Source organism: Lynx rufus, unplaced genomic scaffold (assembly GCF_022079265.1).
Source record: "Lynx rufus isolate CCGP_SWC_20201006 ecotype Redwood Valley unplaced genomic scaffold, mLynRuf1.p SCAF_6, whole genome shotgun sequence".
Taxonomy (NCBI): Eukaryota; Metazoa; Chordata; class Mammalia; order Carnivora; family Felidae; genus Lynx; species Lynx rufus.
Window position 1 is genome coordinate 1,876,837 of NW_025814878.1, and position 15,674 is coordinate 1,892,510.

The 15,674-nt window shown below is 55.7% G+C and overlaps 1 protein-coding gene across 1 annotated transcript in view; it reads right to left on the reverse strand.

The window, feature by feature from the left end:
* Positions 1-1,583: 1,583 nt before the first annotated feature.
* Positions 1,584-15,674, reverse strand: part of IGF2R (insulin like growth factor 2 receptor) — a 103,462-nt gene continuing 89,371 nt past the window's right edge. Inside the window, exons 41-48 of the mRNA XM_047102862.1 lie at positions 14,859-14,995; positions 11,699-11,813; positions 10,594-10,740; positions 9,758-9,945; positions 7,926-8,112; positions 5,323-5,475; positions 4,114-4,183; positions 1,584-3,437 (exon numbers count right to left, since the gene is read on the reverse strand). Of these exons, the coding sequence (XP_046958818.1) occupies positions 3,021-3,437; positions 4,114-4,183; positions 5,323-5,475; positions 7,926-8,112; positions 9,758-9,945; positions 10,594-10,740; positions 11,699-11,813; positions 14,859-14,995 (1,414 nt within the window). The 3' untranslated portion in view covers positions 1,584-3,020. The remainder of the gene's footprint in view (positions 3,438-4,113; positions 4,184-5,322; positions 5,476-7,925; positions 8,113-9,757; positions 9,946-10,593; positions 10,741-11,698; positions 11,814-14,858; positions 14,996-15,674) is intronic.

Sequence of the window (15,674 nt, forward strand, 5' to 3'; positions counted from 1 at the left end):
GATCTCTCGGTTCGTGGGTCCGAGCCCCACATCAGGCTCTGCGCTGACAGCTCGGAGCCTGGAGCCTGCTTCAGATTCCAGGTCTCCCTCTCTCTCTACCCCTCCCCTGCTCGTGCTCTATATCTCAAAAATAAATGTTAAAAAAAACAATTCTTATGTGCCAATTAGGAATTTGAAACATTTTTTTTAAGTTTATTTATTTTGAGAGAGAGAGACAGACAGACAGACAGACGGACAGAGGGAGAATCCCAAGCAGACCCCGAGCTGTCGGCACTGAGCCCGACACGGGGCTTGAACTCACGAACTGTGAGATCTCGACCTGAGCCGAAATTTAGAGTCTGACACTCAACTGAACGAGTCACCCAGGTGCCCCCCTGCCCGCCCCCCACCAGAGTACTGTTTTAAACGCCCAGGTGGAGTCAGCCTTCCTGCAGGGTCGTCGTGTGTGCTGTATGATCTCAGTGGTTGGCGGAGGAGAGCCGGTTTCAACTGTTTTTAAACGTTCCGAGTAAGAACAGATTTCTAGACCATGGATTTTCCTTGACACAAGGTTTGCCTACATCGTGCTCATCCCCCACTTACTCCACTTCTCTGCCATCCTTGGACAGTCTCCAAAGGGCACAGAAAAGTTGGCTGAAAGGACACTGAGTATCAGCGCTGTACTCTTATCAATAAAGTCACTTCTGAAGACATCACAGTTCCTATCTGCCATCAGGGCGCGTTTTCCCGCAACTACGTGCCACGGCAAGGACGGGGACTGTCTTCCGAGCCCAGGGCTAGCTCTAGTCCAGGTCCCTAAGGGTCAGAGCGAATGCCCTCACACACACGGGGCCACCTGTCACCCTCCACCTGCCGGCCACAAGCCGTGTGCTCGGCAGGCAGCCAGGGGTACGAAGACCCCTGCGGTCAAGTTCACCAACAGGGCCAGCGCATGACTGCAAGTGGCCTTCCTGACCTCCTGCCCCCTGCCCGAAGTGGGCTTCCTGTGTCTTAGAGGGAGGGGGTGCTGGGAGAACAGCCCTCCGGACACAGTGCCCGAGCACCCGTGACTCCTGGGTGGTAACGCACACTTTTGTAAGACCCAAGTGTCGGTGGCAGAAGAAACGACGTCGATGAACAAATGAGGGGAAGGGAGGGAGGGACAGACGTTGACTCCGAGACGTCTGCTTGCCGCTGCAACTTTCTGCTTTGTCCGCTTTCCCACTAGCGTCTAGGAAGCTCTCGTCACTAGTCGGGGTGACGACTGACCAAAGAGAAGCCACCACCCCCCCCCACGACACACAGGGCGCCCCCCGCCCCCCCGTGCCTGCCTGCAGTGCCGGAACCTGCACTCCCACGTGCTCGCTCCGGGAACCTGGGACTAGCCGGAGGTGCGCTTTCTCGCAAGGAAGGAGGAAATGAGACCTGCCCCCCGGAAGGACGCCAGCGAGCGTGTGCAGTGGTACTGCACACGAAGGGCCAGAGGGGCCCCGCGGCAGGAGCCCAAACGTGGGCATCTTCCTCAACAGCACAGAAGAACAGACGGGCGGCCAGGCTCGGCAACACGCTGGGCAACTTGTAAGGAGAAAGCAGTAACACCCGACTAATAATTTATCTTTTATTGAAATTGTTGAATACTTTATATTACAGTAAATTTGATTGAAAAAAAATGAGGAAAGAAATCAATTTTAAAAAATACACTCATGTTGAAATCAAATTAGCCAGCCAAACGGAGTACAAACCAAGGAACCACCATAGGGTGGTTTTCTCAGTACATGAATACCACTGAGTCTATGTACAATTCTAGAATTCGAGAAAAGTCATTCATTAAACACTTCGAGAAAGGTGCCAACAGCGAGGGAAGGACAGCGGCCCCGCCCTCCAGTCCCGCAGCACCGAGAGGCCGACCCAGCACCCCCAGAGCGGGATCCCCAAGTGCAACGCTACGGCGAGATGCTGGCCCATCGGCTTTCATGCAATTTCCGTAAGTCACGCACTGTGCAAATTAAGGCTTCTTATAGGTCGGATGGTTGATAAACACTTTTTTTTTTTTCTTAAAAAAATAAGCACAGTAAAGGTGGTATCATGAGAACCTGAAGAGGTGAGACCTATCCCCCAAATCTGGAGGAAAGTTATTTTCTCTGACATCTCAACTCCATCCTCACACACACACAAAAATAATCTTTGGGTGGGTTGTTTGAATTCACCAGCCGGCGAAAGAAATACTGATAAGTGTGCTCTGTGCACCTAGGATTGAAGATGTCATGCAAAACGCTGCAGCCGTTACTGACTAAGGGCAGAGAGCAGGCGAACCCTCCAAAGCCTAGGCACTCGGGGACCCTGCACATGCGTGTGCGCGTGCACGTGTGTGTGTGCGCGCACGTGCGTGTTCCCTTAAGAAACAGGAAGCAAAAAGGAAGGGACAGATTGGAGCATTCTAACTTACAGGCTACATTATTGACCAGTTCAAAATCTCATATGGACTTTCCTAGCACACCGACAGCTTCCCCTCCCGACCGGGGATGAACCACGGTCACCCCCGCTGTCACGAAGAAACTGTTGGGTTGTTTGTTTTTTTTTGTTTTGTTTTTTGTTTTTTGTGTTTTTTTTTCGTTTTTCCTTTTTTGCAAACCTGAGTAATTGTCAAAGTCAATAAATAGGAGGAGAGAATTAAATGCTAAAATATAATGGTCAAATACCCCACAGGGCCTAAAGCAGCAAGGGTTTTTCTCAAATACACAGCCCTCTGTTCCAAGATGCGTCTGGCCCGGGCGCACGTTACGAAGCGCACGGCAGCCATGCTTCTGAGGACTGGGGACAAAACCCGGGGCCCTGCACCGCCCCCACGACAGGGGCAGAGCCACGTTCCGAGGACCGTAAACCTGACCTCCTCACCCTCTCCCCCATCACAAAAACTCTTCCCTTTTGAGACAGTTCTTGTTAAAGGCAAAAATGATAGAAGCATCATCGAACTGAAGTCTTATTTGGTTGGAGGTGCTCGGCGACGCCACGGACCCGCGTCCCCTGTAGGCGCCAGGAGACTAGATGTGTAAGAGGTCCTCGTCGCTGTCGTCGTGGAAGGACGCCAGGCTGCCGGGCTGTGCGGGCTTCTGCTGTGCGGGCCTGGGCCTCCCTCTGCGGGCCCTGTCTCCTCTCACCAGCACCCCCGCGCCATCCGCGCTCTCCCGAAGCCCCTTCCTCTGCGCGTTCCTCCCGTGCTGCACGCTCGCTGCCCCGGTCCCCCTGCCCGCCTGCACTTTCACCTCTGGGATGGTCAGGACCTCGTCCTCGCTGTCCTGGTCGTCCCCGTGCAGGGAGGTGAGGGCTTCGGCCTTCACGGACTTCGTGGTAATGTGGCCGTTTTCCTGCCCTTCCTTCCCGGGCCTTGGGGTCGGCACCTGGATCTCTTCCATCAACCACTCGGTTTCGTTCTCATCCGCCTCCTCCTCCTTGTTCACCTGTCAGGGACGAGGCCAGACCCTGGAGCCCCTCTGAGGCCCCAGACCACGCCGCTCCTCTGTGACCCTCCCTTCCGTGACCTGCCTGAGTTGGGGAACCCCTTCCCTGCTTCCCAGGTCCCCCACCCGGAGAGGAAGGGAAGGCTGGCGACCCTCGGCTCCCGCTTGGACCCCACGAGGCAGCTGGTGTCAGGCTGGCAAGTCAGCGGCACCCGGGGGACGGGAGGGGCCGTGCGGTACGAGAAGCCGCAGGGGCTGGACGTGACTGTGTCTGAGCGAAACCTTCGAGGACGCAATCTGGCTGGAGGACCGAGAGCCACGAGCACGCGTGTGCCCATTACCCGAACAACGCCTGTCCGGGGGAAGTTTATCTGAAGGGACTCATCCAGGTGCCAGATGCACAGACACGTTCGTTATTTGTTTAGTTTTTAGAATAGCCCCCAAAGCAGAAGCAACTGAAATATTAAACATTCTGAGAAAACCAGCCGCAGCCGCGATGATAAAACCTGAAGGCAGAAAGGACACGGAGTGCGCTCGGGTTCAGAGCGACGGCTGACCTTTCCCTTCTCTCCTTCAAAAGGCCTGTGGTGGCGTCTTCCTCGTCACAGGCTGACACCATCAGGGCACAGACAGCTCAACAGTGGGGCGGGGGGCGACAGGGGTGATGGGACGTTACCTTCGAGTATTTGTAGGACACGCTGGCACTCCTCCTGCAGCAGCTGCTCAGCCTGCTAACCACCGTCTCCCTGCGGGGCGAGCGGTCACTGCGGGCGGGACCAGCCGGGCAGGAGAACCGCCCGGCCGGCCTTCCCCGCCCCCTCCGCAGCCCCGGCATCTAGTGTGCCGGTCCTCCCGGCCCTCCCTGGCCCCGGCCCCTCGCCCACCCGCCCCTCCACAGCCCCGGCATCTCGCGTGCCAGTCCTCCCGGCCCCAGCCCCTCGCCCACCCGCCCCTCCACAGCCCCGGCATCTCGCGTGCCAGTCCTCCCGGCCCCAGCCCCTCGCCCACCCGCCCCTCCACAGTCCTGGCACCTTGCGCATCTGCTCACAGAGAAGCCTGCAGCCCCCACAGGCACATCCCTCCATGGCACGGGCACGCTAAACCCACAGCAGCTGGGTTATACACGAGTTCAGTGAAAAGAACACTTTGGGACCAGATGGAAGTGGATTCGAAACCTGCTTCCTCCCTCAGTGGTCTAGCAAAGGCAAGTGCAAGTTACCCACCGTGGGCTTCTGCTTTGTCCCGTGTGACTACGACAAGAGCACATATTCCTCCCACCCCAGGACTGCACGGAGACGTGCGCCAAAACTCATGCCCAGGCCCTCGGCCCGGATTCTTCGTCCCAGTACCTGCCTCTCTGGGCCGGGACGGCCGCACTCAGGACTTCTGGATGCCCTCTCCCACCTGCCAGGGAGGACCACGCACAGGGCTCACGGGCCCTGTGCCTCATTCACACACCACACGGAAATGTGGTGACAAGCCCTTTTACCCAGAAACCGTGAGCCAAGACGACGGCGTCATGCCTGGCACATGGTAGGCATCTAGTAAACGGGAGGAAGGGGCGAGAGGAGGACCGTGTAGAGGGGTCAGCTGATCAGAAGGAAGCCTGCTCATAAAAGGTGCTCATCTGCTGTCTCTTTGGACACATTCAGAGACCAACATCCTAGAAACAGGCCAGGCTTAGTGCCTGCGCGGCATCTCCTACACGACACGACCACCAGGGCCTGACTCGCACGCCTGGGAGTCAGACGGTCACCTCGTCCCAGAAACGCGGACGTTTACGCGACTTCGGAGACCGTTTCCGTGGTTGCAACACACACACACAGATCCCAGGACTCGACCTTGAAGCACTGGCCTCGGGGCACACCTGCTCCCCTCTCCTTACCTCCTTTCCTTCTTGTAGAGCAGCAGGGTCAGCAGACAGCCAGTGAGCGCCACGAGCAGCAGGCTCAGCACAGCCCCGACCGCCTGGCTTCTCTCCGACAGCCCCTTGTGCTCCTGCGTGTCCTCGCCCGCACCGTCACCATCAAGGCCCACCCTGAAAGGAAGCCACGTCCTTTGGTGGCGTGCCACGGCAGCCACAGCTGGAGCAGTTCCCAGCCCGGGGTGTGGAGAACAGCAGGACGGGGTCCTCAACGACACGGCAGTGGGACCGGAGAACAGGTGGAAGGCACCGCCCGGAGCCGCGCGGGCAGCTCTTACGGAGGAGCGTGGCCTACTCCGTGGCGGCCAGCCCCCCCCCCCCCCGATGGCTGCAGGGCACAGAGGCACCTGGGAAGCCACAGCAGGGATAAGCCGGCAACATTCATCCTCCCAGGACCACAGCTCCCCTCCCTGGGGACAAGCAGTCACCGCCGGGGGCAGGCTTCTGTCCCCTCCACCTCGTCTCAGGACACACCGTCGGTGCCTCATGAGGGCTGAGGGAACACGCACGGAACACGGCTGGACACGGCACAGACGCTCCATCCGGGCTGCCGCGTCCGGGAGGCACGTCCCCGGACCAACACGACCGCCCCTCGAGCAGCTAGGACGGCAGGAGTCCCGCCCACATGTGGGAAAGAGCAGCGTATTTCTATGACCTTAAACGCTCAAGGAAAGTAGTACAAATTAACGAACACAAAGCTAGAAAAACCACGACGGACCTTCTGCTCAGAGAACCAGATGTCCGTGTAGTGACTGGACACTTCCGACCCTTCGTGCCTGCACTCAGGGCACCTACAGTAACAGAATCCGCTAACAAAGTTCTTCCCGCCCTGGGAAGGCAGAGAGGCAGGCTACAGGGACTGTATGGGCTGCTCGGGAGGAGAGAGGGCAACTGATGGGCCACAGCCGTGATGAACTGGAGGCTACAGGTGCAGATACTGGTTCAGAAAACTTCTTGATTCAGACTGGGTCGGAGGGCAACCGACGGCTCAACTGCGTGAGGATAACTGTGCCCGTCAGCATTCAGCCTGAGCCAAATAATCCGGTTCCAAACTGGACGACGACCTCAGTGCTCTATTCCAGCGTGGAGGCACTGGTCGCTGTGTGCTCGAGCGGGGACGCCCCCACACGTGCTCTGTGGACCCCAAGGGACAGGAGTTCGTTCAGGAGCACCTGGGACGCACCTCCGCGTCCCAATGGGAGAGGCGCATCGTCACTCACTTCTAGGCCTGTCCTCACTGCTACTTTTGGGTTCTCCTGGGAGCCAGGAATCATTTTCAAATGTGTTTTAGTTTGCAAATGTATTTCTATTTTTCAGTTAATTTCTCATTACTGGTTCTTAACTTCACTGTGTGTTTTGCGTTTTAATTTTTTAATGTTTATTTCTGAGAGAGAGAGAGAGAGAGAGAGAGAGAGCGCGCGCGAGCATGACTGGGGGAGGGGCAGAGACAGAGAGGGAGGCACAGAATCCGAAGCAGGCTCTAGGCTCTGAGCTGTCAGCACAGAGTCAGATGCAGGGCTTGAACTCAAGAATCTCAAGATCACGACCTGAGCCGAAGTCAGATGCTTAACAACACAACTTTGTGTGTGTTGTTTATACGGCACCAACATCTAGAAATTTAAGACTTGCCTTGCGTTCACGTTCCTGGAACACTTCAGACAAAGCTGACTCTTTTTAAAAATGAAAACTCATTTAAGATCTAACAGATGTGATCTGGGACTCCTCCCACTGTTCCTACCACGGTTTCTAGGGACTGCAGAGAAACATTCCTTCAGGACACAAAGGAAACCAGTGCATGGCAAGAACTCCTTTTTCTCTTGATTGTAATCTCAGACAGAGACTAAAAACGCTTCTGTAAGAGAAGGACCTGGATGAAATGGGAAGAAAACAAATCCAAGAGGAAAGCAAGCTGTAGCACTTTGTTCCAGATGAAGGTCTCTAAACGTGACAGTGAACTGGGCAGAGGAGCAAAGGCCCTGGGGCACAAGAAGAGAGAGTTCCCTGAGGCCACACAGAGGCCAAGATCACCCTTCCTTTGGCACAGCAATGCACGTTCCCATATGCACACGCAAAACCTGGCCTATGCCTGATCTTCAAACTCTGTAGAACAAGTTTTCCTTCGTCCAAACATAAACACTACCTCGTTCAAGGTAAAGCGACCTTTACCATATAATAATCTGCACGGGAACCCAAGGAAAAATGCGCTAGGAACACAAAGACGAGGCTCAGCATCGGCCTGCCGTGAGGCAGCATGGGGGAGGCCGGAAAGAAAGCGGGCGCACTCAGGCCTCGTGCGTGCCTGCCGGCAGATGGGGGTGCCCTGGGAATGGTGGGCGGTGGCGGTAGGGGAGCAGACGAGGGGCGACGCTTGGACAGCCAGTGAGGCCGCGTGCTGGCCGCGTGGGGCTTGCCTCTCCGGTGTTTGTGCACGCTTGAATATCCCCACACCAGGTGGGGCAGAACACACACAAATACGTGCTCGAGCTGAGTCAGGGGAGAGCGGGTCGGCGTGCGGCTGGTGAGCGTGCGCAGAAAGGGGAAAGTGGCCCGGCCCGCGCACTCACCCTAGGGGACACACGGCAGAGGTGTACCAAGAGAAGAGATACTGGCAGTCGGCGGTCTCATGGCTGAACTCGGGGATCCCGTCCTTCACCAGAGGGTCGCAGTGGAAGAAGATGGTGGAAGACACAGACTTCGTCTTGTCTTTTCCGCACTTAGAGGACGAGGCAAACACCACATCTAGATCCCCGTCTGTCAAAAAGGAAGTATGACACAACCACACAACGTTACCATCGACGTTTCAATAATGTCCTCGTGGTCTGTAAAACGCCCACACAGACTTAAGATCTCACGTAAAGGGCCTTCTTCAAAGGTCTCACATGTGCGCGTTCTCACAGGCCACCTCACACTCCTTACAGGGCCCCCCCGCCTAAAGTCCGGGAGCAGGAAAGACTTGAACCTTGACCCCAGGAGAGGTCAGGCCTTTGTCCTTAGTTCACAGTCGGATTCAGAATGGGGACTGGCCACGTGGTACCTGCTCATCCGGAGACCGAAATGGACCAGACGGGGAACCAAGCAACCGGCGGGCCAACCAAACAAGCCTCTGTGACGGAACCGCAATAAAACCCCTGGACACAGAGACGCGAGCTTCCCCGGTTGGCGACACTCTGTGCGTACGGTCACAGCCCGATTCCACAGGGAGAGGACGACGGAAGCATCTGGCTCCCTCCTGGATGTCACCCTGCATGCTTCTCCCCTCCACCAATTGTCATCCTTAACGGTGGCAGTAACAGCTCTCAGTGAGTTCTGAGTCCCAGCGAAGGACCAGACCTGAGGGTGGCAGGGGAAGCCCCCCAAAGCTCCCACTTGGTGTCAGAGGTGAGGGAGCCTTGTGCGGATGCTGCCCTCCCCAAGCTTTGCAGGTGGCTCAAACTTCACAGCGAGCCACCGCTGGAGAGCCACTGAGCTCCGTGTGCGAGGCGGTCACGTCCACACACAGGGAGCCCTGAGCCCTGGCCCGTGCGGGCTGGGCTCGGGAGGCCCCACATGTTCTCACGCATAACTGGCTGAGGCAAGGCCTGAACGGACCGTCCCATGAGGCCAGCACGTGGGCCCATGTCCACGAGCTGATGGGGGAGCCCATGGCAGCTTCCTACTCTTGCCGTCTCAAATGAATGAAGACTCAGGAAGAGATTCAACCTGCACTTCTTCATGCAACGCAACAAGTGGTCTTAAAACTAAACTTACTTTCTAGTGCTGGTGAATGCAGAAAGCGACAAGGTCTAAAAGGGGTTTAATTAACCCTGAATAAGTAAACGCGCACGACGCGCACAGGTACGAGTAAATCCAACCCAGAATTGCTAGAAAAGAGAACTGCGGGGGTTACTGCTCCTTGGTGTGGAATCACGAAAGCAAATCAGGCTGACGTGACGGGTACCTCTGCCTTGCCCGTCGGGCACGGCCAAGTGCGGTGATGCGTGCGCTCAGCGTCTGAGCGCGGAAACATGCACTTGACCTTTTAAAGAGTGTTTATCCTTTCTTTTCATCCTTCTGACAAATGTAAAATTTCTCATCCTTGTGTAATAGCATCTGAAATTGTGAAGTAAAGAACACGACTAAAACCACATCAAAGGCAGTTCTGGATGCGCACACTTCACCTTCTACACCCCCACCTCACACCCCCTGGCGCAGACCAAGTCTAAGGTGAATTTTACCTGCAGTGAAACGTTCATCTTACACCTGTTCGATCCGTCTTGATGAACACGTATCAAGACACAGAATCAGACCAGGGCTTCTGCTTTAAAATGTGGCATTTCAACGGAAGGGTGTTAGTTCAGGGAAAGTGTAAGGCCCTTCCAAGGAAGCAGGACACGGAACGTTAATGGAAAGCAATTACCTTGAACATAGTATTTGGTTTTATCAGAAGTTCCAACTTTCCTGCTGAAGTGTTGGTCATTTGGTTTAACCTGGCAGATGTTGGCCCCAGAGCACGCCGGGTTTTTGGAGCTCGTGATGGAGGAAAGCTGGATTTCATACAGGTACTTGTCCCCATTTGTCCTCATGTCCCCAGAGGCACTGAACAGCCTGAAGAAATGGAAAAGACAGCAATGGCTCCAGTCCTTCAGGAAACCCATTTACTAGAGACCCAGACACCTGTGAACAAGCACAGGGCCGCAGGACACTACCCTTCTCCACCTTGGCCAGCCTGGGAGCCCACGAAGACCCCCGAGGGCACCAACTTGCCTCCTGCCCTGTGCTCTGAGCACCGGCGCGCCCTCCTCAAAATGCGCTGTTCCCACAGCACACCTGCTTCGCTTGCCGCGGGTGCAGCCAGCACATACGCCCACCTGACCTCAGGAACGGCTCCGGGGACACTGCTGGGACACTCTATTTTCACAAACCAGTAAGCCCAGGGATTCCTGATCAAAAACTCTTTCAGGTTTCAGCTTTGCCCCTGGGCTTATCATGAAGTGAAGGAGAAGGGGTGACTTTATTTTTACACTCAACAGAATTCACCATCTTTGGTGTTAAAACTTCATAGTTGAGTAATGCTGTCCCCCAGTTTTAAGCAAAATAGGACATCTACCTAGAAACAGTAACTAACACACACAGGCCTATTTATCTTGCGGCTCCCCTCCTCCACTCCCCCCCCCACCCCCCGCACCGGGAAAGATCTAAATTGGTTTAATTTTGAATACAGTTCAGTGCTCAAAAGGAAAATGTTTCACTTACTTAAAATAAATATCTCCGAGGCTGAAGCTCTTGCCATTTCTAGGGTTGGTGATGGTCCCGTTCACCATCCGCACCTCCTGGGGCTTCACGGCACAGGCAGCCCGAGAGTCCCAGCTGAAGTAGTAAGTGCAACTGTCCAAGTCGAACCTGGAAGGAGGGAGCACGGGCTGCGGTCACGCCCAGCCACACGCGGGGGAGGCTGCGACACCAGGCCTCTCGTGCCGGGAAGAGGCTCACTGGCTTTCAGGGCTCCGGTCAGTCCTGAGCCCTGGGTCCCTGCAGAAGCACCCCGCCACCGAGCCCTCGCCGCCCCCACGATGGGTGCAGGCAGCTCTGGGCTAGCGAGGCTTGCAGGACTTTTCTCAGCAGCCTCACAGGAAAGATCCGGGAACACCAGCCCAGTGAGGAAGATGTTGTGTGGCCCTTTGGCAACGTGATAATGTTGGGCACCGTTCAGCACGTTTTTTTGGTGTTGTTAAATTCAGAAACTGTGCAACATCCAAAAACTGGAAAAATTTGCTCGTAAATTTCTGAACTTTACTTTGCAAGCTTTTTCAGCTCATACGTTGATTCAATCCTCGTACGATTCCGAGGTCCTGCCTTTTTCAAGCCCAGCTTCCGGAAGAATCATTTGTTCACAAACAGCAGCTCATACGCTCCCTCTGTTGGCCAACTCCTCCTAATGCTAGTTGCAGAGTTGCCTGGAAAATTCTAGTGTCATCCAAGAGCATCCCCTGTGCCAGCCCCACCTGCCTGGGGATCTCAGACAGGCCACCCGGACAGCTGGACTTAAGGTGACGCCAATCGCTGCCCCTCTGGTCCTATGACGATGCTCAGGGTGGAGGCCGGATGCCACCTTACCTTGTGGCTTTAGTCAAGTGACCGTGTGCCCCAGCCCCCTTTCCAGGAAATCCCTCCTGGTGCAGAACAGCCCTGCACGCTACAGGACATCGAACAGCCCCCTCCCCACCGTGGCCACCCGAACACCCTCTCCCTGCACGCACGTTTGCACGCCTGCAAGTGAAAACCATGGGGAAAGATGCTGATGGGCCCCCAGTGCACTCTCTGCACAGCTCCCCCATGAGGCCCCGACCCTCTCTCTCACCTCTTGAACGAAGGTCTGCCCACTGTCTTTGCACAGGTCAACTCGATGACGGCAGAGGCGGTCTTATTCTCCCCACACTGATAACCTTTTGAATAAGTTACGATGACTTTGTCACCTGAAACACACAAATAACGGAAGTGACGTCGTTCCTGGTTATAAAGAACGAACGTCCGGCTCTCTGAAGACTCCTGAGTCCTCCACCCCGGGTTCCCAGCTCTGCCAAGCTCGGTGACCGCCTCCCGGCTCACAGCACACCTTGTGTGGCTAGAGGAGACCTGGGTCCAAACCTAGCCTTCCTGCTCGCTGGCTGCCTGACTCCGGGCTGCTGAGCCTCTGAGCCTGTCTCCTCACCTGCACCACGGGAACACCTTCCAACGAGCAGCCGAGCGCCCGGCGCCACGTGCTCACAGAGCAGGACCCCAGGGGCAGCGTTCGCCACTGCTCCAGTTCTGTACCACTGCAGGGTTGTTCTAGGTGCCCTCCCGACACATCCCCCCGTCTCAGCACCCCAGTGGTAACGGGGCAGGTGCCAGACCGACAAGCACAACGAGGAAAACCAGACCCAGAATAACTCTGTTCTTCTCGGGTCTTCCGGCTCTGTGTCCAATCTCTTGACTGCTAAAAGGATCGCGGATAAAGAAAGTGACGAGACCTTGACGAGCAGGGTCTAAGAGGAAAGCGAGCGCTTGCATTCAGCTGCCAGTCGCACGGAAGGCAGCGTGGCCGCCAGTTCAAGTCCCATGCTGCTGCCAGCTACCACGTGTGGCTGCCCAGTGCTGCCAGCTACCACGTGTGGCTGCCCAGTGGCTGCCCAGGTGGCTCCCGAGCCCAGCCTGGCTCGGCAGGCAGACTGTGGCTCAGGGGCACAGGGCGGGGCCCTCACAGGGGCACCACACACGCTGTAGCCCCGGACCCTCACCCACGCGAGGCAGGGGACATGGAGGAAACGTGGGCCTCGGCACCAGCTTCCCCTCCGCTCTTCCACACGCAGGGGCCCAATCGCTCGGCCGAAAGCCCAGGGCCCTCAGCCCTGCCCCGACTCAGAGCTGTTACTGGATGGACTTGTATTAAACACTGAGCTTCTGTGCTAAATAGTGGGCTCCTGTGTAAAATTTTGGAAGAAAGAGTACTGCTTTGAAGAGAAATTCTTTTTTTCTTTCTTAATTTTTTTATTTGAGAGAGAGAGGAAAAAAAATAACGCGAGAGTGCACACGCACGCAAGCGGGGCGGGGGGGGGGGGTGCGGTGGAGAGAGCGAGCGAGCGAGCCCTAAGCAGGTTCCACGCTCAGCACAGAGCCCAACACAGGGCTCGATCCTACAACCCTGGGATCTTGACCTGAGCTGAAATCAAGAGTCAGATGCTTAGCCGACTGAGCTGCCCAGGCGCCCCTTGAAGAGACATTCTTAAACTGCCGAGCATGAGGCCAAACAAATGCACATCTTACTGTAGACACCCCACACTACTGGGCGGTACACTAGACCTCCCACACCTCATTGCCCAACTGGTGACACGAACTCTAACCCCAACCCCACAAAGCTGCTGAGAACTACACCTGCAGACAGCACAGTTGTAGGTAACTGTTAGCTCCTGGGACAGACGGCCCATCTCCCCGCCCCAGATGGGTGCAGCCCCTAAATGAGGGTGGCAATCACTGTGTCTGCCCTTGGACAGCTATCCTGTTGGGACCAAAAGGGAAGGTCTTACCTGGCGGGCTGGGGACCAGGACATGTCTACTAGCTGAACCTTCAGTGAGGGCTTAACTATTCAAACCTGTCAGCCAGCTGCGGGAAACTCAGGCGAAGGCTGCTCCGACATCCGCGTACAACCGCGAGACCGCAGAGCAATGAGCCACTCTCGGCCCCCTTAGGGAGCCGTGGGGAAACAGCAGTGAGTCATGGGACGGCTGGCCACTCCGGGGGACTCCACCAACCTGCAGAATCTGGTTTGCTTCTAAGACTCACAGTGGCTCCGGCAGAATTCCCTGCCCCTTTTTCAACAGCTCACACAAACTCGAGTCACCCTGTGATTTAATCAGGACAACCCGGGGACCCCTCTCTAGTCCAACAAGATAAAGGTATTTTTCTTTACTGGTCCCCCTAATACACCCCAACTGACCCCAACTGTATCTACCTAAGAAAAATCTACCTTCTCCTTTTATTTTTATTTAAATGTTGATTTATTTAGAGAACACACACGTGCACCCGTAGGGGAGGGGCAGAGAGAGAGAGAGTCCCAAGGAGACTCTGCATTTTCAGCACAGGGCCCCCCACGTGGGGCCCAATCCCCACAAGCCCACAACTGTGAGGTCATACCTGAGCTGAAATCAAGAGTCGGATGCTTGACCAACTGAGCCACCCAGATGGCCCTACCTTCCTCTTTTAAATTTTTTTTTTTAATGTTTATTTATTATTGAAAGTCAATGAGAGAGTCAGAGCGTGAGCAGGGGAGGGACAGAGGGAGAGGGAGACACAGAATCCGAAGCAGTCTCCAGGCTCTGAGCTGTCAGCACAGAGCCCAAAGCAGGGCTCGAATTCACAAACCGCAAGATCATGACCTGAGCCGAAGTCGGTGACCTGAGCCGAAGTCGGACACTTAACCCACTGAGTCACCCAGGCACCCCAGCTACCTTCCTCTTTTAAATAACGAAAGATAGAATCTTTCACTAAACAACCAGTTGCAAGATGAATTTTCTAAAAACGCTATTAAAAAAAGCTTCATTATTATTTGTTACTATTTTTCTAAACTGTTAAGATGTTACAAAAACGTACCCCTGAATTATCTTTGCCAAGTTCTTGTGCAACCATTCAGCTCTCCCGAATAAATGCTTGCACGTGTTTATGCAGACTCTGTGCTCAGCCCAGAGCTGGAGCAGGGATTCAGCAGAACCTTAACCACTGTGACCCTCTTGGGTGGGGAAGGACGTTCGCAAGAGAGCCGAACCCTCTTGAACACACCCGCCAGGACGTGCCACCTCAGAGAATGCCAAGCGGTGCTTACTCTTATGTTCCAGGAGTTACTGGAACGCTGGACAACCATTGGGAATTCTATCTGGCAGTTTCAACTGAAGTCCGTGCTGAGCCTCCTGGCCTATGAGGATGCCTTTTCCTTCCCAATTCTGATGAGACACCTGTAACCATGCACAAGGACCCAGGGCCTTACCTATGACGTCCAGCTTCTGCGTGTGAACGAGCCCCAAGACCTGGACGACACCAGATGCGCTCTTTTTGCAGATGCTGGCTCGGTCCGAGCAGTCGAGGGGCCCTTTATATATTTTCTGGCACAGATTTATATAGTACCTGTAGAACAACACAAAGGGATGGGGGAGGGGTGCAAGGTTAGTCTGCCCTGGCACACTGGGGTGCAGCTCCGTCCGTCACTTTCAGAAACGGTAATCGTTGTGACAACCAGGTATGCCAGAGCACCTCTGAAGACGGCACTGAGACAGAGACTATCCGGTTACTGAAAACGGGAGCGCGTCAACCAGGCCAGTGGGGGTGGACCCTGAGACGGTGCGGTTTAGAAGGGCTTTCGGGTCGGGACCAGCTGCGGCCCAAGTCCACGCCCCCGCCCCAGGCTGAGGACTTCCTGATCTGGGGGTGCCGGGCAGAGTGGGGGCCGTGCACAGAGCAGCCACCACGGCGCACGAACCCCGAACCACACAGCCCAAGGGGTTCGTGCCAAAGAGTTGAGAAAATCAATGCATCCCCGCCCCCCCCCCCCCAACACACGCACACCCAGCAGCAGACAGAAGCCCCTTCCAAACATGATGCCAATCGAGACCCTGTGTCCGGCCAACTGCTGATCGCCAGCTTCTGGTTCCAAAGGCTCCCTTTCTGTCCTCCTCTGCCTTCCAAAGCGGCCACGCCCACTAGGCCAGACACCAGCGGGCTGCTCCCTAGAGCCCAGGGGCATTCAAGCCACCACAAGCACCGGATTTCCACGACAGCCCCAGCTCTGGGGGGACACAAAGGTGGA